Source organism: Gymnoscopelus microlampas (genome assembly GCF_963454915.1).
Source record: "Gymnoscopelus microlampas genome assembly, chromosome: 5".
NCBI classification, from domain to species: Eukaryota; Metazoa; Chordata; class Actinopteri; order Myctophiformes; family Myctophidae; genus Gymnoscopelus; species Gymnoscopelus microlampas.
In genome coordinates this window covers 43144477-43169021 of record NC_139942.1, presented here as the reverse complement: position 1 = coordinate 43169021, position 24545 = coordinate 43144477, and the positions used below count along the sequence as shown (strand labels likewise).

The window sequence follows — 24545 nt, the reverse complement described above, 5'->3', positions numbered from 1 at the left end:
TGGAAAAGCCTACTGTATGAATCACAGGATCATAGTAGATACCAAGTATGTAAATAGATTATTAAAAGAATGTGTTTGGGGCAGACAGTCATAAAAACAGATGCTGTCCAAGCTACACGTTGGCTATGGCCAGTCAGTCAATCGGTCAGCCAGTGAGCCATACCACGAACGCTACATTCGACTCATTGCCATAGCATCATATAAAAGGCACAACTCTGTATCAGAAGGCAATAATAGCACTATAACTAATACATAGGGTATATGACTAAAACATAATCATTGATGACTAGTATGGACATAATATGACATATGTTTTAAAAAGCATACATGACCCATCCGTCGTCTACTCAATCAGTAACTCCCCCATTGGGATGCAAGACAATCTTTTTATACAGTGACCATAGCAGGTTAACAATTAGGTCACATGAATTCAACAGTTATAACAACATCCAAATATGAATAATCGGATGCTTCAGTCAATAGCCCTGATTGTAGACTAGATAAAATAATTTCCCACACAAGCAGTCCAAGAGTTACATAGGGGTGCAAGAATAAGGGCCGTCCACAAACATTCTGAAGTATGTAGAAGACATGTGGTGTAGTTCAATGTTGTACACTTGGCTCAATCACTGTCAAAACAAGGTTATTGTACTGCATCAAAGTAGACATTCTTCTGTGTTATGACAAGAGTCACAATGCTATGGCAATTTTCACAAAAGTGAATACGAGTGATACTAGCTTGACCACACAGACATATGTGTACTTTAATGCAGTGTGATGTCATATACGGTAGATGTTGTCAATTATTGCTTCACATCCATTTTTACGAGACCACGATGGATGATGGATTATGTTGATGGAAAGCAATGTGGAAAAAACACAGAAGGTCTTTCCTTTTTTACGTATCCTTTAATTTCTAAGTCTTAGACCACGGCTGCTGATATACACTGGTACCGCTTTGGGAGTTGACCACTAACAGCTAATGTATTTTATTATTGTACTGTTGACCACTGACCATGGAAGAACAGGTGCATACTGACAAACTACAGGTTTAAGTGATCAAATGACTGCTGCTTGTAACTTAACCGTGATCTAATTTGTTTTGTGAGTATGTACAGCCAGCGTATAATGTGTACAGCAATGCACGGTGAGATCGTGATGATTTTTGCATCGAACGTCATGAGTGTGCTATTAATAGAGTTTAATGATCATGCCGCGTACTGTGATGAAGGTCTTAGCAGCACACAGAGAATGCTGTTTATGAGGACAATATGATATCATGGCATGAAAACACCCCGTGATTAAATAATGACAGTACTGCAGGAGTTGCCTTACAACATACTGCTGCCAATATAAGACTATATCATAGCTCATATTATGAGATAGCTACAGTACATAGTGTAACAGGAGGAGGAAAGATTACAGAATACAGACGCATCATAGTCACACACCCACTGGTAGCTTAGACTCAGCAGACGCAAGCATGTCCTTGTGGTGTCATGGGTTCGAATCCCGCCTATGATCTTCTAGGCTAGAAGATAAGTCAATGCTTCCTCTCGCTGATCTTCTACTGCCATGCAAATAATCTATTAAATCTAATGGAAAGAACGATGCAATGTTTCAGCAAGGAACATGTTGGAACATACACTGAGTCACAAAAAAAATGTACAATCCTGTTCATAGGAGTTTTACAGCTGAAACAATAATGGGTTTCTATGATTAAACGTTTCCCAGTACTTGGTGAACTGACCTATTGATCATTTTAGATTTAGCCACTTTAAATCTGGCTGGCATACCTATTTTGGGCACGTCATTATAGGCGGAAATTGTCCATACATTGTACAAACTCTAGCTCACAATGCCATTATAGCAGCTTTCTGCCATGCATTTATCCTACATTAGTTCTGCAATATTTTTTTGTAGAACTAATTAACTACAAAGAGACACTGGGTATCTCAAAAATGTGAGTTTGCCTATCATTTTGTAGACGGAATAAAGATATAGTAGTACTGTACATGCACTTATTTGGGTGTTATGTGCAACTCATTTTCATGTTTTTACTTGAATTGACTTTCTCGATTGAGCAAGATTGATGGCTCTGAAGTCCTGAAAACCTAACAAGACTGAGAAGCTATTACCTGCCTGACTGGTTGAGCTACAGTAGCAATCTTCATGCTAACAGCTCTGTCTGTCTGTGTTTATGCACATCATGTATAAAATGGGTCATAGAGTCTGGCTAAGAGCCATCGTCAAAACGTACAGCACGCACACATGCATGCACACACACACACACACACACACACACACACACACACACACACACACACACACACACACACACACACACACACACACACACACACACACACACACACACACACACACACACACACACACACACACACACACACACACACACACACACACACACACACACACACACACACACACACACACACACACACACAGGTTGTTACAAACTACAACTAGCGACCCGTATTAATTAGACCGGGAGTTGTAGTCTGCATTAAGTGTCATTGCAAAATTGATCATAAGTGGGATTTGACCTCAAAATGTCACCAATACATTGCGTCTTAGCCTTCTCTGTGTGTGTGCGTGTATGTGCGTGTGTATGTGTGCGTGCGTGCGTAGGAAATCCTTTCTGTAGTTCTCCGCCACAATCATTACAACCAAACACTACCCACGTCAACCACAACCGGTTGAACTCATTCCTGCCACTTCCCACTGGTACCAACGTAAGCCAGTGAGATATCTTGGAATTTGTCTCAATAAAAACTGCAGTAAGACAATAATAAAAAATAAAAAACATCAATATCTTTCGGTCTTATCTAAAACACCTGACTTTGCACCCTTAACCTATGGCTATTTATAGATAGGAGATGAGACGTGATCAATTAGCCAGTAATAAATTTGGTCCATTAACCACTTAAGCCCTATATACACTTGTCAATCTTACGACATATTAACTCCAAGAATGTTTGTAATATTTACCTTCAATAGATGGGGCCTGGTCCTGAGCGGAATACAGCATTTCTTTGAATGCCTGCAGAGAAAGAAAGAGGTACAGTAGAAAGAGATCAGACAGATAGAAAACAGAAGCTGGAATTGTTGCTTTGTTTACACACAGAATTAGAAGAATACATAAACACACAACAATACATAAGTAACAAGGAGTACATGTTATTATTTTTCGAATATTTCATCATATTTTATAGTTCTATGTCATGTGGCTTGAAACATCACTTATGCCTAATTTATACTTTGTGCAGTGTGTCATTAAGGAACCAGAATCGTTAGAATCCTGAAGGATCCCAACCCTTTTTGCAACAATGTACAGTAAGCGCAACCAGGTTCCCTTTACTACCTCAGTCATAACCAGATTAACTGTTTCTAAACACCTAATAAACATCTGCAAAACAAACGAACAAACCACTACAATCTCATCTCTGGCCCTCTGCATCAAACACAGTGTGAAACTGCACTGCAATAAATCCATGAGTGGAAACTCATTCGGTTGGCTGAATGAGTTGGTAAAAACAAGACAGAGCTAGCGCAGCAGTTTGGAGTTGAGAAATGCAGTATTTAGTTAAATTCAACAGACCTGCTATTTAAGTAAGCAGACATGCTATCATAAAAAGTGGCACCAGTCACGCAGCAGTCGTTTCTTTACCAGCAGTTGCAACTAAAGTTGTCGGTTACAGAGGGACTATCTATCTACCTCAAAGTAAGTAGTGACAAAGCATAAACAACAGTTTAGCTTTGGCAAGTGGCCACAGTGTAAACAGGATAAATACACTCTTAAGATGTGCAGTAGTTAGCAAAGATTTTGACACATCCTCGCTCATGTATAATGTATGTGCAAAATGGCTGCCATCATGTGAATATGGTCAATAGTGCATGATGTCAGGGTACACAAAATACAACCCCCTAAGCACACCAAAGCAGCACACTATGCCTTGCATTTATCCTTACATACTGTATTCCACAACAGTGATTTGAAAGGATTCATTGTTGCGCTTGTTCAAAAATCAACATGCCTGGAGCTGTAGTTGGTGATACACAATCAATAGAAACCAGTCAAACATCTATGCTTAGTTGCATGCTGGTGTTGCATGCCGTAATTATACAAGCTCACCACGCGTCACATTCGTGACACGGTGGTTAACTTGTAGATCTGCTATTTACTGAGCACGACACCGGCACGTAACTAAGTATAACTGAGGCTTATGACTGCATGTACTCCAAGCTATGTCATCCCAGTCACAAACAGTTCACTCAGATTGCTCCTCCTGGCTGTCAGGCAAGCAGTGCTGATACTGAAGCATCCGCTGTTCATCAGCTATGGAGCAGCTTCTACACCCCCCCCCCCCCCGGGCCCCAAGTCATAAGACTCATCCCGCACCCCATTGCACCTTATCACCACTGCACTGCCACTGACTGCCCTCTCCTTATCAACGCACCCCTCACCCCACTCCCACATGTGCACTTACTGTAGCTTCCTTACCTTATCATCACAACACTGTCACTGACTGAACCCCATATTATCTTGTATACTTCTATCTTTGATTATGTTATTTTCCGTTACTATGCTACTTGTTGTTACATATGTACACTATAAACTTTCATCATTGCTTAAGAAGCTGCATGAGAAGCTGAAGGATCGAGGATTTCAGTGCAAAGTGACTCTATTATGCAATTGGCAAAGCTTTAGACTTAAAATTTTGATTTGATATCAAATCAAAGTTTGAAGTTATGCAAGGCTACATGCTGATATGCAGATTAAAATAATGTGTTTGAGACATCTGAATTGAGGCAAACCACAACAATGTATGTGGCAGGTGTTGGTGATGGATTCAAAAAGCATGAATGACCCTGAGATTTGTGATACGATACATGTTTGGTCTACATAGCACTGATGTTTTATTGTAACAAAATAATTCAGTGTTTAACCACTTAAACCCTATACTGTATACTGCGTACTTCTGTATGTCAGTCAAATAGTGAAAATAGCCAATCTACAATCTCAAAACACGTGAGCTTGTAGATTGGCTATATTCAGCAAATGTTTGCCTATTTCAGACAAATGTTCATCCATTTTTTGCAGAATGTTCACTTATGACAACATACCCACAACCAGAATAGGGATGCTAGGGTTCATATGGTTAATGACAACTGTCTTTATAAACCTGAGATAATGCTGAACTAAAAACAAAAAACAACTCTTGAGCCAGTGAGCGTAATGCAATAATTCTGTCACTTGGTGTTTCCAAGCAGGCTCTTCTCTCCAGGCCTGACTACATCCGTGGACATATTTAATAATAAACTGTCTGCCTTGAGGTTGTTCTTGTTGAAATAACAGCCCAGTTCAGACATTCCATAAAGTTGCATAGTTTAAAATGCAACTTGAATAATGCAACCTGCATTATTCACCAGGTCTTGTTGATTGGACATATGTTCATGCGCACACATAAATTAGTATGCATCAATTAATTTGTCTTAAAAAAAACACACAGTCCGCATTACGTCACAATCCTATTATAAATGATATACAACATACGCACCAAGTTTTTGTGCAATGTTTCACGCATACAGCAGTGTATGACTGTGTGTGTGTTTAATAGAACTGCTGTAGCAGAGGCACTGACTCATAAAATAATCCCTTAAAATAAACATCGTTGTTGCACTGCTGCAGCCACAGAGCAGTTTAGTGTTCAGTGCCTTGCTCAAGGGCATCAACGCCCAAAAGATGAAAGTGTTAGCCCTCGACTAACTATGGGCTCTGCGACTCCCTTCCTGAAGGCCCCGGAGTCATGTTGTAAACAAGTGCAGTCAGTGCAGTCCATACGTCAGTCTCTCTCTCCCTCTGTTATCGTCTTTGTACATCTGCAGTCCGTCTCTCCACTGGAGTGTCAGAACGAGAGAAGAAGACAAGTCGTTCTCTCTCACTCTCTCGCTCTTCACTGAATTGAATGCTAGTAGGGCAGTAGCACAGTCAGTCTCTTTTATTCTCTCCCCCATCTCTCTCTCTCTCTCTTTCTCTCTCTCTCTCTCTCTCTACAAGTGGTGGACAGTAGTAGAGTCAAGACAGTCAATGTTTCAGACAGCCTCGGAGCACAACAAGGAAACAATGCCCACGCTGTGCCAGCCAGTCAGCCAATCAGCTTGCAGCCATGCAGGCACAGTGGAGCAGAGGACAGAAGTAGCTCATGTAGCAGACCAGACACAAGGCCAAATCAAGGTCACGCTGCAGCCTAGATGAGCCTTGTCGCCTAAATCCACAAATTGCCACACGGCCGGTGTCGGCCGCCGCAAATAACTGATTTTCAAGTGCTGAACAAGACACATTTATCACTTGAAAATCAGTTGTTCATGGCGTGCGACAGCGCTGTGCGATGAAGCATAAATTAGGCTTTAGCCTGTCAGCGAGCCAAGCAGCCGATTATGCTCACTGACTCGACAGCGCAGCCAAAACAATAACAACAACAACAACAACGTGGACAGCAGGCATCACACGCCAATCAATAAGCATGGCTTAAAGAGCTCCTTGCCAAAAGCGGAATTAATTAAGCAATAACATCCTGTTCCAGTGATCAGCCATCCTGGCTCAAGGTCACACATTCGTTTCCACCCCACCACAGCCCCACTGAACATTCTGTGGTTTGTATCTGAGTCAATCTTGAATAGTTGATTGATAGATATTTAGAAACTAGAGACCACATGATAGATACTTAGAAACTAGAGACCACACCACATTATGGCTGCAACTATTGATTATTTTCTTTTCAGTGATTAATCTATCAAATCGTTTTTTTGATCAAACTAGAGACCACATTATGGCTATAACTATTGATTATTTTCTTCTCAGCGATTATTCTATCAAACAGTTTTTTTGATTAATCGGATAATCGAGAAGTGTTTTTTTCTTTGCAATAACTAATCAATTAGTCTGATCAACCATTTAAGCCTTATTTTATACTTTGTCGTACAAAAGGTGTCATTCGCAAATACCCAAAATAGCCAATCTACAAGCTCATACCGCGTCGCATTGCAAAGCGTTACACAAGCTTGTAGATCTGCTATTTTGATTATCGAACATCTTTTATAATTATAATTTAACAATAATTAAATCGGTTGGTTCAATTAATTGTTGCAAACTTGCACCCCTAGACCACAGGACAGCTCCACAGTACGTGTTGTGTTGTGACTGGTTGAAATGTAAGGATCCCCATCCTTAACTTTCAACCAGTCACAACAGGGTTGAGGTTATGATGACATCTAACGGCGGGAATCCAGGATTGATCAAAACACGTCGATCTGTTTTGTCTTGACTAAGCATAACCCGAGAAATCAAACACTCAGCAGGCGAGAGGGAGAAAGAACGATGGAGACACATAAAGAACGCTTTCAAGCGTGTTTGTGAATGTGTGTACAATGACGTCCGTCCACCGACGCTCAACCCAGATCCACTGCCTTCACTCTGTTTTCCCAGCTACGCCAAGAGAAACAGCTCCTCTCTCTCTCTCTCACACACACACACAGCAGTGATGTGATCCCAGGTCAGCCCTCCCGCTTCTGTGTAAACCTCTGACCGTTGGGAGGCACTCAGGCAAACCGAGCAGAGTAAAGTGAGAACCATGTGATTGGAATGGATAGTGATGAGCTTCCTTCAACACTAATCACACAATGTACAATAATAAACATAATAATAATAATAATAACAGCAATAAATACAAATTATAATAATAATAGTCGCTAATTGGCAAATCTATTAAACCAATTCTACTAGCAGGCCTCCGGAATCATCAGATTCTGTGACAATACGTCTATTGGGAACTTTGCCCCATTTGGGTCCAACACTATAAACATTGTGCACCCATGCAGTAGATGTTAATGGGGCTAATGGGAAGTATGACTAATATTCTGTATAGTTATACAATACATAAATAGTGGTTTGGAGGTTAATCCAATAATTGACTATAAAGAAAACATTGTTTAATCATTGACGGATCACATGTAGGTAACACCAGAATGAAGACAGCTGAAAGGCAATTTGTCTCAGCAAATTGTGCCAATATCTCAGTGGCCGGCCAATGTGTGTCACAAGCAAAAATATAAACAAACAAGCACCAAGTGACAGTTTTTTCTATTGTTTCCTCGATGTGGGCTTTGGTCAAATGGATGCAAGGCTCCATTATATAAATATGGTTGGATGTGGTTGTTTGTTTGTGAGAGGAACACAATGGAAATAAGTCCTGGACTTAATTGTCCAACATGTTAGCATCTGTGGGTTATTTGCAATTCAAATAAACTAAACTAGTAAACTAAGGTTCAATGGTACAATCAATCGGGTGAGAGGCAGCTCGCAAAAACAGAAGACAAAAATCTGTAATAAGAAAGAAAAAAAAGGGGGGGGGGGGGAGAAGAAGAAAGTAGCTGGGTGGAAAGGTTTGAATGTTGAGCGCTCGTGGAACTAACTGCAGTAGGTACATTTTACAAGATGCTGGTATACAACAAAAACACACTTTCCCACACTTCTCCTAGATTGAGCAGTGAGTATTTTTCTTCACATGTCATCAGAAGGCTAACTCAGCAGGTGCTAAGGCATAAGTTTCCAAAACATAACACAGTGTTACAGTGTAACAGAAACGAGGGCAGCCTGGCTTATCCTTTCAGATTACCCTACTTCTCTCTCTCTCTCTCTCTTTCTCTCTCTGCCCTTCACTCTCCCCACCTCTATCCTATCTATTCCATCTATCTCTCCCTCCGTCACGTCCTCTTGCCCCTGTGTGTTGAGGTTTTTTCCCCCCATCTCAGTAATGTCCTGGCCGCTTGCTCACCTTGTGGTTACTCAGCCACCCACAGACATATTCAGCGTTGCCAGATGTTGCGAGAGAAACAAGCAACCAGGTGAGAAAAGCCCAAAATAAGCAACTAGGGCAGTTCAGTCAAACGTTGCTGTATAATGTTTTAGGGCAGAGGTTCTCAAACATTTTCACAAGGACCCCCACACAAGATTTGAGTTGTAAAATTTTCAAGTTTCAAAAGCCATTCCAGACACTTTAGACACAAGTTCCAAAAAAACGCAATCACCAATATTCACAAGCAACTTTACAGACAAACAAGCCCAACATTGCTTATAATAAGCAGACTTGGCAACACTGGAGATGTTTCCCATTCTCGCTTGTCCCTTCTTTTCCTCAGCTTTTTTGCTCACATTAATACACGTTTACACACACACACACACACACACACACACACACACACACACACACACACCTGTGAAACCACATCGGCATCTCCATCTATGTGACTGCGAGTGATTTTGTATGTTTGTGTGCAACAGGAAGAGAAACACGAGACAAAGTGAGAACAAGGATCGCGTGTTAAAACGTGCGTGTGTATACAAGTAATTTAGCTTGTCCTCAGTGAATGGCGACTACAACTGACCCGTCTCTCTTTCCCTCTACCCTCCTCGTCTTCCTCCCCGACCATTTTGCCATTCACCCGCTCTTCAATTTTTGATTTCTCTCACCTATTATTTCTCCTCCCCCTATCTCCATTTCTATCCCAACTCCACTGCTTAACGTGTCCTTGATCTTTCTTTTCACACTCTCTACTTCCCTCCATTTTGCCTAATCGTCATTTTTTCCATTCCTTTCCTCACAGCCCCCCCACCACAAGCTGAACATCATATCTCGACACCAAACTGTCAGAAGGCTTATGTGAGTCATAACTGGATAATGCTCTCAACTGTCTCCCACAGAAACCCCACATCCTGATATGCTGCATCTCTGTGGTTTCTGTCAGGTCCGACAGACAGGCGACATTGTCTTTGTCATTGGAGCACGCATTGTAATGCGTGATGTGTGGATCCCACGCATTGTGATGCGTGATGTATGGATCCAATGCATTGCCAATGAGCAATGGTGTGTGTGTGTGTGTGTGTGGGGGGGGGTATCGTCAGGAACATCAAACACCTTCCGAGTGAGTTTCTTGCGGGGGGAGGACATTTACTGCAGGAGAATGACGTCATGCTTTATGACTGCTCTTGCTGACACTATCCGCAGGACTAAGGCTAGCATAATCAGAATTTGGTCCAGCATCCCCTCAAATGACCGGGTTACGAGTTTTAATGGTTTGTGGGCTCGCCCGTGGCGGGTACCCACATGACCACAGTTCTACCGAGTCTGAACATGGCATGCCTGGGTCTCTGAGTGAGACAATACGTGGCATATCTTCGGTTTGGATCTCCATTGGGGCTAGGGCTAATTAGGCTATATCAAATTCCCCAAGAGTATAGATCTATTCTAATCAACTATAGATCAATGGTTTGCATGAAACACGACTGTGGACTGATGTTATATTAGACTATTATTATGCCTGCTGTTATTGTTGTTTTTGTTGTCATTATAGTCAAGTCAAGTCAAATGTTTATATAGCACATTTAAAAACAACAGCAATTGACCCAAAGTGCTTTCCAAAACAAGAGCAAAAAATAGGCCTTAGTCTATTCACAAAGCAAAATAAGGCATCTAACGTAGTAAAAAAGTAATAAAAATAAAAATAGAAACAAAACGGTAGCAAACAACAACAAAAACAAATAGAAACAAAGCAGTAACAAACAACAACAGACAATGACCTTAAACTGTGTTAAAAGCAAGAGTAAAAAGGTGGGTCTTCAGTTTGGATTTGAAAATCTCAATGGTGGGGCTTACCTTAACACATTGACTGCCAATCGCGTACATCTACGCGAACCGATTTAAAGCCGCAGCGTGCCAGTCGCGTAGATCTACGCGACTCGCATTTCCCATGTTAAATCGAAAAAGTGCACTTTCCGGAATTTTTTTCGACCCATTTCCGGTTCCGGGGCCGACCGGAAACGAAATAAAACTGGTTCCGGTTTTCTCGCTCGCATCCGTTTCCTGTCTAGGCATCAGCTTAGAATCGATTTATCTCCCTTGTGGTTTTCCTCACCGCATCGTCCTGTCTAACGTTCTCGCCTGTAACTTCAAAATGGAGGCACGGATCGCTTCGCAGTTTTCGCTATTTGTTTTTCACGGATCCCGTGTTTGTGTCGAACCAAATTAACGCGGATTTTAAACGGATTTAGCGGGGGCTATGGCGACATGAAAAAAACAAAAAAACAACAAAAAGAGCTTGGCACTGGTAGGAACATTATGAGATTAACCTCTGTAATGCAATGTCAGCTCTTTTTTAGATGGACATGAATGGAATTAACTTTGAGAAACAGAAGCTCTTAACATTCATTATGAAATATGAGACATTGCACATCGGTCAAGTGCTGATAATGTCATGGAAGAGGTTGAGAGAGAGTCTGTGTGCACATATTTTTATTTGCTTTTCTAGTGGTGCAACAGTTAATTGAACTAATCAATTTAATACATTTTCAAAAATAGCAGATCTACAAGCTCAAATCGTCCTGTAGGTCGGATCTATTTTGTATATACATGTACATGCTGCTATACATGTTAGTGGTCGGGCCATGGAGTGTGTTGTTTGTGTATGAGATTGTCTTTATCTGTGTATATGTGTGTTCTGGTTCAGTTGTTCTTCATCAGTAATGCAACGCTCAGCAGCAAATAGTCATGGAAGAGAGACACTTCTACTGGTCTTATCATGTGAAGGGGGGAAAAAATGTGAGAAAGTGTTGAGAATACAGATAGGAGGTGAAGAAACTAAAGGTTAGGATATGAAGTGCAAAGAGAACAACAGATTTGACAACGATTATTTGAAAATGTACACATCCCAATTACACCTGGCATTTTAAAAGCAAACAAAGAAAAATACAAACTGCACGAGAATGAAAGAGACCAAATAACGGAAGGGATAAGAAATATAGAGGAGAGGAAGCAGAACCAGAGCAGTAGGTGAGATGAAGACGTGAGAATGAAGGAGCGAAGGATGGAAGCGAGAGAGAGAGAGAGAGAGAGAGGGAGAGAGAGAGGGAGGGAAAGAATTAGAGAGAGGTAAGAAGGACATCGAAGAGGAGAATTGGGTTTGATGGCACAAGCTACCACCTGACTGGTATTAGAGGGATCACACACATACCACGCACACACTCCTTACTAATGTACATGTACTCACACACAGCTGCGGGTCTTACTTTTTCCTACTACTACTCCCCTGAAGGGGGTACGTGCTGGGTGTCCAACCCTGGGGTTCAAGTTCATTCCAACACCTAAGCACTCCTGTCATGTGGAGACTGGAGCTGGGCCATATGACTTCAAAGTAATGTAAGATAAAATGACATAAGATTTCATGCTATGGTTAACCGTGGATAAATGTCAACATTCTCAAGTGTACACATTTACAAACAAAATGCCCATCCGTATTGTAAATGCATTTTTTGTATTAAGAAAAGTACTTGGGAATAGGATTACCAGAGCAGACTGATTTAAAATTATGGGCGCACACCACATGGACTCAATACCCTGATCAGCGAGTCCCCGGTTCGATTCCCGGCCAGCCAGACCATTTGCTGAAATGTCATTTGTGAAGTAGCTGAAACCCGCACTATGTAACTTCCCTCTTCTACCCCCGATTTTAACCCGCTTTCCTGTGCAAGTGCTGTAATTTTTTACCATTGAGCTAATAGAGCCTGAGCTGAGCTCAGGGGAATTGAATCTTGACCATCAGGTCAAAATGTGTGTCAGATCCTGTGTCTTGATGAGACCTTTGACATGATCTATATGTTTCAACAGAAGAGCAGGGGGACTTAATACAACCACCCCAATTGTATAAGTTATATTGTATTAACATACTCTACCATAAGTAAGAAGGTCGGTATCAGCCGATAATGCGGTAGTCTGTCCCCGTTACAATACGCTAGACGTCTGGATCTCCCAGACGCCTAGCGCATTGTGACGTCTCAGCGATTGCTGAGGTGGAGCGCCACACCTACCATCAGCTCCCAGTACTTACCGCACAACTTGCCACACCCAAGCCGTGTTCCTCATACGCTGAGTTGGCGAGGCCCGGGATCGAATCCATGACCTTGTGGTCTAAAGGCGAGAGCTCTACCGACTGAGCTACCCGGACACAATCTGTATTGTTGTCCAACCATAGAGATTGGACAGAATTACATTTTATTCATTAAAAAAACGTTGCATAGTTCCGCTTTAACTAGACAGAAAGTTGCCAAGCTTTTATAACGGAGACAGGGTTCTGGAATGTGCTCATTTGATCAGATTCTTTTCCCCCTGATGGTTTCAGTAAAATGTCCCTTTCCTATGTAGCCTCCATAAATCTATTTCATTTAACTATTAGAGCTTTGTTCGTGTTCTCGCTCTGCGTTTTTAGAACGAGTGTAAATCCAGCTGTCAGATGGCACCAACAGAAAAGTCAAGTTAAGCAGGAAAGTGCTTCATTATTTCTAGTTTGGGCAAGATAAATGCATTCGAATGGAAGCGTAATATTGATTCATTTTCGAAACGGTGACTCATCTTCCATTCTGCCAGTCCTGCCACCAGAACAGAACAGAGATTTATATCTCATAAGAGGGAAGTCAAACCGGCTGCATGGTATCCAGAGTCCAGCTTAGATAGGCTTGTTTTTTCTCTAAACTTCCTTAATTGCACAATTCAGTCATGTCCTTCCATGCTCCATGTGTAGTGACTTGTGAATAATAGGTTAAAGGAGACGCTACAGAGAGATGGAGGCAATTTCAATGTGGATGAGTTTGAGTCCATTTTCACTGCTGAAAATTACAAATAATGAAAATAAGAATACCTTGAATAGTTCAATTTCGTTTTTTTTTCATATAATGTCAATAAAATGTTGTTATAGTGCCAAATCTCAACACGTTGTAGAACTATAGCCTAGCTGAAACCCATTTTAACACACACAGACCTATAGTCACAGTAACCCATCCTTTTATCACCTCTCCTGCCCCAGTCAACCATCTCCCGTTTACAGATGGTTAAAAATTCTGCTGCTGGACTCATTACTGGAACAAAGAAACCAGAACATATCACCCCTGCGCTGGTACAGCTGCACTGGTTTCCAGTCAAATTTAGAATTGAGTTTAAAGCTTTGCTCTTTGTTTTTAAAGCTCTCAACGGTCTAGCTCCTCCATACATTTCCGATCTGATACAAGCGCCTCCTGCCACTAGGTTACTGAGATCGTCAACTCAGAAACTCCTTTCAGTTCCCCCAACAAACCTCATTACCAAAGGTGACCGGGGCTTCTCTGTGGCCGCACCTATACTCTGGAATAATCTCCCTTTTCACATTAAGTGATCTGGTATCTCAGAAGGTACACATTATTAGAGCATCCAACCTTCCTTATCGAATTATGAATTCAATTAAAGTTTGGTTTCTGTTTTTCTTTTGTTTTTTCTTTTTTTTGTAGCTTCAAAATACAAAAATAAAAAATGTTTTTATACAGTTTTTCTGGATACAAAAACGAAGTTTAAAGTTTGTGAAAATGATACATCAAGCTAAGTGTTTCGGGCATTTTCAGAGATGTAGGCTATTATTTAGCCTTCACTAAGATTTAGCTTCATGAGTATGCGAGTGTGTGTCCTCGACAGGGAGCAGTGAACAAATAGCATCTCCACAGTAAAGTACAGGCTGAGTCTCTCCAGCAGGCTGTTATTGTTGTTGCAGATTTGGGTATTTTATTGCCTTTAGTGGCATTGGCTCCACAGAAAATCATAGTTTAGTAGTGCATGTGGTAAGATAGCATCCGGATCTCTGTCACTTTCCTCCTTGATGTATAAATGATTCAACCGTACAATGTGTGCTAAGGAATATGTGCTCTAAAACATTTCTACTGGGTGCACATTCAATTACATGAGTTTACCCATTTAACCCAATATTATAACATTTCTGGCTACAACCTAAAAGCCAGCTGATACCTAATGACGAGCCATTTATAGCGGCAATTAGTAGAATATTTTGCATTTGCATTTTTACTATTTTAAAGAGATTTTAAGAGCTTAGGATGGACACAATGTGGCCCCTGCAAAAGGCTTGCAGACAGAATGCTACAGTGTTACATCAGGTGACAGCTGTGGATTTCTTCTCCATTTTCTTCCATGGCTCTGCATGCTGTTCTGACCGAAACCAGCCACCATCAGCAAAGAGACTTCCCATACACGAACACCACGACATGCTCTCCTACCCGGACTCTCGCCACCGGCATGCTCTTTCCTGCTTTCTCCTTTAGACCCTCAGATTCTTCCCTTCTTTCTTCCTTACCTCTACCTTTTCCGACTCTTCATTTTCTGACTCTTCATCCTTCGGTCTACTCTCCCATCTCCTCCTCTTCCTAATCACTCAGGTCTCTTCAGTACTTTATTTATTACTAATAACACTGTCCTCGACTTTAACTTCAATAATTAGTTATACATTCGATTGGTGGATAAATTAGCTTTCCTCTAACACAGATGACAGAAAGCCAAGCCTTTGTATTAAAAAGGCTTCGGTCATGCTAGATATTTATCAGGGTAAAAAAAGAGCTACTTTGTAACGGATCATTTGGAAATCCATATCATCCTTTTGGTCGGCCAGGCAGCCAATTATGCAGTCAGTCATGCCTTTGTTCAGCTGGTCAGTAAGTGTTCCAGTCCCGCAAACTGTTGCCCAGTAAGCCTGCCTAGAAAATAAGTCACATTTATATGTCACATTGTTGCGAATAAAACCTTTGACTCAATATTATTGATCCACAAATCAGTGGTATGGATGGACTACGTATTAAAAATGTACATAATAACTGCACTCTTACAAATGTAAAATAAATACATGATATAAAATAAATACATGATGTTCATTGTGTTAACGCCCTAATATTCATTCTCCTGCTACGTATCTGACCCAAACACAGCTGCTGTGAGAAAACATGACAAGCATGAAGCGGCTTGGGCCAGTATGAAACTGGAGAGCCTGATTCAGTCTATGGTTCAGCACACACATCCCATCATAACAGTGGTGCACTGCTGCCAAGTGTTGAACTGTCTTGCTATGCGTCTGACCCAAACACAGCTGCAGTGGGAAAACATGAAATGCGATCCAGGCCAACATGCATCTGCCTGGGTCTCAAAACATCACAGGCCTGAGTCCGTCTGGGTCACATCATTCAAGGCCTGTGTGCTTATGTGAAAGACTAGCCTGACTGGGCCCAAGTCCAGAATTACAGCTGAGTTATTAACTGGAACGGTAAGTCCAGAAAGGCAAACTACAGTAGGATCAACTTGACACGGTCATAGAAATAAGCATGTGATGACAGCTTTTCACCAGTTTGGTATTAGAATGATTTAAAACAGCCTAATTAAGTTACATAACTGTTTTAATTAAATGGTGATCAGTTGGTCTGGCAGTTAACGTTAACCCTGGCATCACTATTTTGAGCATTACATTATAGGTCAAACATTTTGAAAAATGTCCAGTCATTTTTACAAACTCTCAAAAAACAAGTGCACATTTTCAAACATTAAAGGGGTAAAAAAAATGAAAACAGCAGATCTACTAGAGCTTGTACTGTAGATCGGCTATTTTCGCTATTCTGCGTTCAAGTATATAGGGCTTAAGTGGTTAAAGAAGTCAACCCCATAAAGCAGAAGGTTGTTTGCTCAATCTGTGGCAATTCCAGCTTTGATCTGGTGATGATGGGAGTTATCCCTTTTAGCCTAAATGTCTGACTGTACTGTACCTCGTGCTGTTTACATTTCTGTCTAATAAAGTATTCAATCAATAAAACAAACAAACACAGAGATAGTCTTCAAATTGCGTTTCCAATAGCCTGATGACCATTGTACGAAAGCTTTAAAACAACTATCATTCATATTAATGTGTGTGAAGATCAGAAGAGGGGAATCAGGATACACACATTACATCATTGAAGAATAGATGTTAGGCTACATAAACTATTGCTCCAAAAATGTTCCGGGGGGGAACAAAGAGTCATCAGAGGCTTAAAATAGTTCCACACCACTTCAATGTCACAATTTCTATAAACAGGAAAGGCTTTGCCGGTGGTGTGTGCCTCAGCTCAGAAGCACTGAAACGGTCTCTGCTGCTGCAGTGACACAGACAGTGCTGAACCAAGTGTGACTGTGCAGACTCAGAGCAGAGGCAATGACTTATGAGAGAATACTGCAACGACCATCATCACACAACGCAGGTAGAGCTGCTCCGTGCAGGAGAGGGACAGGGGGAGAAACGTAAGCATGAAACATAGGCAACCCAGGGGGAGACGAAATATGGTTTCTGCAATCTGCATTCCACACTTCGTACCGATTAGTCAATGACCAGTTTGTTAAGCTTATAGCTGATTTAAATACATGCTTATTGACAAAAGACTATAAGAACTAATGATGTGTGTAAACTGTTATGTAATGACATGCTTGCTGATGCACACACAGTTCATTACTTATAATTGGAGCTAGAATTGTGCAGTACTGCAACTAACTATAGCATAATAAACACAGTACTGTACACATGTATAGTCATAGTATAACAATGCATTGGCATGCAGTGGCAATGCATATTTCACAACCTTGCCCATAAAATTACAGCTGTTGGTGGACACACAAACTTCATCACAGCTAAGCTTGCTAACCCTAATGTGTTGCATCTCAACAACATTATGGTTCAATTAAGCACAGGACCACATAGTATACAATTACATAGGGTCACAATGGAAACAAGTTCCCAGGACTTTTTTTGTGTTATCCTTTTAACCTTAATGTCTGACTGTACCTCGTGCTGTTTACATTTCTTCTGACTAATAAAGTATTCAATCAAACAAATAAACAGGCAAGATAATGACATAAGGAGGCGAGTGTGGCCTTTCCCCCCTCTTGTTCACAACATAGACCCATACTCAAAAGCTGCCTATCTATTCTTTTAATTACACTGTAGTTGAATCAAGAGGAGGAAGACTACAGTTAAACCAGTATTTAATTGTATAGCAATTATAGCATGTTTATTACACACCCAGTGGGTCATTCTTAGTTGTTCTCTTAAGAGCAGACCCTCTTCATGACCTTCTGAAGATGACTAATATTAATATAACTTCCATAGCATCAAGATATCGGTTGTGTGGTTGTGCTTATTTGGTGATTTAACTGGGAGATACCCGATATAAAAGGCTCACAAACAGCATCGATGTGCCAAAGGTTGCAGATTTGGCCTGGGTTTATCTCATCACCACCTTTCTCTCGCCCATTTGCACTCACTGACCTCATCCCATTCCCATCCAGTCCAATGTTTAAAATTGGCAGGAGAAAAAAAAGGAGGAAAAAAACACGAACACGTTTCTGCTCTGTCAGCGGTTTAGGACAGAGACAGACAGACAGACAGAGGGGGTTAAACAGGCTGCAAGATGATCTAAATATGTGATGACTCGTCTAAATGCATTGTCTCCCAAAAAACGCATTGCAAAATCTGCCAGTTACACCAGTTTTGTGAAACAAGACTGCAACTCTTAGATTCAGGTACAAATCGAACTAAATGGACATTAGTACAGTCACAGTTTAACTGACACTAAGAATTTTACGGTGTACCTGGCCACCACCAACAGTTTTTTAAACAAAGGCATGAGAATGAACCTGCCTGCAGCAGGAGACCCAACAACAAAAACAAATCTGGCTTGGCTAGTTTGGCTAGCTTCAATGAGCTAGCTGGCACTGCTTCCTTTATAGTTCCTTCATCATCACGTAACATTTTATTCCCTTTCATACAGCAAAAAAAGTATATATATATTATAATAATACAAACTTAACAACACCAACCCACAGTTGATTATAAACCGTGGCAGTTGGTGTTGTTGTGGGAGTCACGGTTAGAGCTACCGTTGGTTAGCTCAGCAGGTAGCCACAGGCAGCTAGCTGAGCAGCAGCAGTGTGTAGCAGTGGTGTAAAGTAAGTACATTTACTCAAGTACTGTACTTATTTCCTCAAAATTGTACTTATGAGTACAATTGAGGTTATTTTACTTTGCTGGAGTATTTCCAATTTTCAGTACTTTTACTTCTACCCCACTACACTTCAGAGGCAAATATTGTACTTTTACTCCACTAGAAAATTTGAAAAAAAAATGTTGTTACTAGTTACTTTGTAGATTTTGATTATTATTACAAAACATACATTAACCACTTCAGCCCTGTATACATTAAAGCCATTTGAAAAGCAAGCTCACAATGCGTCGCGCCACGCAGCTTGTAGATCTGCTATTTTCAAAAGATTCTTGTACATTTGCAAAACTTGAAATGGGACATTCTGCACAATGAGAACTGTCTACTTCCAATGCTGTCTGATACCAATACCTTTGTACTTTTACTCGAGTAAATCTTTAATAGCTGACTTTTTATTTTATTTTATTTTTACTTGTAACGGAGTATTTCTACAGAATTGATACTTTTACTTTAGTAAAAAATGTGAGTACTTTTTCCACCACCGTGTGCTAGTATAGGCTAGAACAGCGGTGAGAGAATTACACGGGGAGCTGCATCATATAATAGGTACCTCATACTGGATGTATTGTTTCCTCCACTCCGGAGTGATGTGCGCCGAGAGATGCTCCGTGAACTTCATCCTGGCGGTTTGTTCTCCTTCTCCTCGGCGGCTTCTTCCTCCTCCTCCACCACCACCACCACCTCCTCCTCCTCCTCACTTGGCCTCCTCCTCAACAACGTCTCTGCGTGTTGTTTCTATCCGTCTAAACAGAACAGACGACCCTATGGCGGCCCCGGGCTGACGCTGAGGGCTTCACTGCGGTATATCTGTGTATTTCTTCTCATCCGGAGATTAGAGCAGCAGCAGCAGGCAGCAACACACACAGCAGCGTAAACATGACTCTCGTTCTATTTACATTAGCATATAGCTTGGCTAACTCGTTAGCCAACAATTGTTTTTTTAATAATCATCATATCATGGTCGAGAACGGTGACGGTTGGTGCCACATTGCTGAGAGAGAAACGCCGTCCCTTGTTGTCTGTCTGTCTCTGTGTCAGACTGATTGTGGTGAAATAAGGTCGGTTAGTGACACTGAGGCACAGTTAGCTGTGTTCCGTCAGCAGAAATAACGGAGCAGAAATAAGACTTCCGGTTGACGATCCCTTCAGAATAAGAGTACCCTCTAGAGTAAAAAGAAACCATTGAAAACCATTGAAAAACGGTTCATTTGCACATTAAAACTATAAATTAAGCATTTAAACGAAGCTATACAACACATATTATGTTTCTGTGTAACAAAAACGTTTTTTAAAAGATAAAAAATGTATCTAAATGGATAAATGTTGTTCAATGGAGTGCATAGCCTATAGAAATTGGACACTGGACCGGAGACGGACACGTGTGCCAACACTTGTGACATACTCACGCGTTCGGGGAGACCCCCTCTACAACGCCACACTCTCCGCTAAGCGGCACAGGTGTAAAAAAAAGTGTGGCGGACCGTCCAGTGAGGTCAGAGGTCAGAAAAGTGCCGTTTTCAGTGCGTAGCCTATACCAATTGGACACTGGACCGGAGACGGACACGTGTGCCAACACTTGTGACATACTCACGCGTTCGGGGAGACCCCCTCTACAACGCCACACTCTCCGCTAAGCGGCACAGGTGTAAAAAAAAGTGTGGCGGACCGTCCAGTGAGGTCAGAGGTCAGAAAAGTGCCGTTTTCAGTGCGTAGCCTATACCAATTGGACACTGGACCGGAGACGGACACGTGTGCCAACACTTGTGACATACTCACGCGTTCGGGGAGACCCCCTCTACAACGCCACACTCTCCGCTAAGCGGCACAGGTGTAAAAAAAAGTGTGGCGGACCGTCCAGTGAGGTCAGAGGTCAGAAAAGTGCCGTTTACAGTACATAGCCTATACAAATTGGACACTGGACCGGAGACGGACACGTGTGCCAACACTTGTGACATACTCACGCGTTCGGGGAGACCCCCTCTACAACGCCACACTCTCCGCTAAGCGGCACAGGTGTAAAAAAAAGTGTGGCGGACCGTCCAGTGAGGTCAGAGGTCAGAAAAGTGCCGTTTACAGTACATAGCCTATACAAATTGGACACTGGACCGGAGACGGACACGTGTGCCAACACTTGTGACATACTCACGCGTTCGGGGAGACCCCCTCTACAACGCCACACTCTCCGCTAAGCGGCACAGGTGTAAAAAAAAGTGTGGCGGACCGTCCAGTGAGGTCAGAGGTCAGAAAAGTGCCGTTTACAGTACATAGCCTATACAAATTGGACACTGGACCGGAGACGGACACGTGTGCCAACACTTGTGACATACTCACGCGTTCGGGGAGACCCCCTCTACAACGCCACACTCTCCGCTAAGCGGCACAGGTGTAAAAAAAAGTGTGGCGGACCGTCCAGTGAGGTCAGAGGTCAGAAAAGTGCCGTTTTCAGTGCGTAGCCTATACCAATTGGACACTGGACCGGAGACGGACACGTGTGCCAACACTTGTGACATACTCACGCGTTCGGGGAGACCCCCTCTACAATGCCACACTCTCCGCTAAGCGGCACAGGAGTAAAAAAAAGTGTGGCGGACCGTCCAGTGAGGTCAGAGGTCAGAAAAGTGCCGTTTTCAGTGCGTAGCCTATACCAATTGGACACTGGACCGGAGACGGACACGTGTGCCAACACTTGTGACATACTCACGCGTTCGGGGAGACCCCCTCTACAACGCCACACTCTCCGCTAAGCGGCACAGGTGTAAAAAAAAGTGTGGCGGACCGTCCAGTGAGGTCAGAGGTCAGAAAAGTGCCGTTTACAGTACATAGCCTATACAAATTGGACACTGGACCGGAGACGGACACGTGTGCCAACACTTGTGACATACTCACGCGTTCGGGGAGACCCCCTCTACAACGCCACACTCTCCGCTAAGCGGCACAGGTGTAAAAAAAAGTGTGGCGGACCGTCCAGTGAGGTCAGAGGTCAGAAAAGTGCCGTTTACAGTACATAGCCTATACAAATTGGACACTGGACCGGAGACGGACATGTGTGCCAACACTTGTGACATACTCACGCGTTCGGGGAGACCCCCTCTACAACGCCACACTCTCCGCTAAGCGGCACAGGTGTAAAAAAAAGTGTGGCGGGCCGTCCAGTGAGGTCAGAGGTCAGAAAAGTGCCCTTTTCTGCCATTTTTTTTTATTTAGTTTTAGTCATATTTTATTCACCTTAAATGTTTGTTTTATTGTAGTTTTAGTCGACTAAATATAATACGATTTTAGTCGACTAAATCTACAGTTGATTTTGTCGTCAAAAATGTATTTTGGCGGGCCTTGATGGCGTCGTAATGCTACATTTTACACTTGGTTGCATGCTGAAATTAGCCAATCTAGTGAATCTACTGCTGTGACTTCACGTATCAAATTAAATAAAATACCTTTTAAAAAGTTCTATTGATGTCACCTCCTTGTGACTCCATAATAAATCAAACCTACTCATTGGCTTTTTGGAAGAGGATGCAAGTCCCAGGAAGTGCCACAGAATATAATCAGGAAGTTTTAAAGCATCTTCTGTGTATACAGTACTGTTGCGTTGACCAGTTATTGATTGATATGTGTGGATACTCCCACAAAACAGACATGGCTATGGACAAGCCTTGCTTCTATTTCAGTTTCCCAGTTTGACATCGGTAAAACATTTCAATACCATTAATAAAGGCACACACCAACATCTCGTTCTGTGTCTCTCTCCGTTCCTGAGATATGACTGATGTAACATTGACTGTGACTATGATTGTGACCTTGAGCCATTTTTATAGGGCAGCCCAGAGATCATTTCTACCAAGTTCCATGAAAATCTGCAACTCTCTTCTATCAGGTAATGGATGTGGAGCCATTTCAAAATGTGTGACATTTTCAAAGAGCACTCTGGAACTAATCTGAACAAGAATCAAGAGGGATTTATTTGTCACTTACTCAATACAGGTACAAGCAGTGAAATGTTGGGAGCTGTTTCTACAGAGACTGTGCTAACACAACCAATGTCTTTTTAAAATTATAGATAACAGGAAAAAAAATGAAAGTACAGATGGAATGGCATGTATGATAATTGATAAACCTCTTAAAACATGTATAATAATCTGTAGCAGCAGTGCCAAATGTGCAAAAATAGAAGATAGCAACGCATTGCAGGCTTGCAGGCTTATGCAATTAAGAGCGTCTGCTAAATGCCTAAATGCCTAAATTGTAAATCGCATTGTGAGCTTGTATATCGCCTATTTTAACTATTTTAAAATAGTCCCAGTCCCACACGTACAGTCCCAGTCGGCAAAGTGTCACCTGGTACTACCAGGTTAATCTGAGTTCCCAGAAGTTTTCGCCAGCTCTGGCGAGGAACTTCTGGGCCAGAGCCCTGGTATTTGTGGGCGGGATGTACCTTACGCTCTGAATCTGAGTGGACACGCCTCTTACCGGTCTGAGAGCTGTGCAACTCGTCTAAAAAGTCCGACGAGAGGCAAACAGCAGTACACAACAATGGCGGCCGAAATTTCTCAAGGGGAAATTGCTTCCCGTCGATCCTATTTAGATGCAACACCCACTGCATGTGGATCCCGCCCCCTTTTCTTCATTGGCTGTTGATTTGAATCACAACGCAGTGGCCGCGCCCCTGCTGTCCAAGCTCCGACGCTAACCCTCCCAGACTACTACCAGGTGACCAATTGACACTTATTTGCACTTTTCTGACCTCTGACCTCACTGGACGGCCCGCCACACTTTTTTTTACACCTCTCCCGCTTAGCGGAGAGTGTGGCAGTGTAGAGGGGGTCTCCCCGAACGCGCGTGTATGTCACAAGTGCTGGCATCGGCAGCCGTCTCCGGTCCAGTGTCCACTATTGTCTGAAAATGGCAGAAAAGGGCACTTTTCTGACCTCTGACCTCACTGGACGGCCCGCCACACTTTTTTTTACACCTCTCCCGCTTAGCGGAGAGTGTGGCGTTGTAGAGGGGGTCTCCCCGAACGCGTGAGTATGTCACAAGTGTTGGCACACGTGTCCGTCTCCGGTCCAGTGTCCAATTTGTATAGGCTATGTACTGTAAACGGCACTTTTCTGACCTCTGACCTCACTGGACGGTCCGCCACACTTTTTTTTACACCTGTGCCGCTTAGCGGAGAGTGTGGCGTTGTAGAGGGGGTCTCCCCGAACGCATGAGTATGTCACAAGTGTTGGCACACGTGTCCGTCTCCGGTCCAGTGTCCAATTTGTATAGGCTATGTACTGTAAACGGCACTTTTCTGACCTCTGACCTCACTGGACGGTCCGCCACACTTTTTTTTACACCTGTGCCGCTTAGCGGAGAGTGTGGCGTTGTAGAGGGGGTCTCCCCGAACGCGTGAGTATGTCACAAGTGTTGGCACACGTGTCCGTCTCCGGTCCAGTGTCCAATTTGTATAGGCTATGTACTGTAAACGGCACTTTTCTGACCTCTGACCTCACTGGACGGTCCGCCACACTTTTTTTTACACCTGTGCCGCTTAGCGGAGAGTGTGGCATTGTAGAGGGGGTCTCCCCGAACGCGTGAGTATGTCACA

At 42.5% G+C, this 24545-nt stretch overlaps 1 protein-coding gene across 1 annotated transcript in view; it reads right to left on the bottom strand.

Annotated features, from left to right (window-relative positions):
* The window catches only part of LOC311046443 (xenotropic and polytropic retrovirus receptor 1 homolog), a 43273-nt gene extending 23240 nt beyond the window's left edge, over positions 1-20033 (bottom strand). The window contains exons 1-2 of the mRNA XM_084058746.1: positions 19509-20033; positions 3013-3064 (exon numbers count right to left, since the gene is read on the bottom strand). Of these exons, the coding sequence (XP_083914872.1) occupies positions 3013-3064; positions 19509-19577 (121 nt within the window). The 5' untranslated portion in view covers positions 19578-20033. The remainder of the gene's footprint in view (positions 1-3012; positions 3065-19508) is intronic.
* Between the last annotated feature and the right edge of the window lie 4512 nt (positions 20034-24545).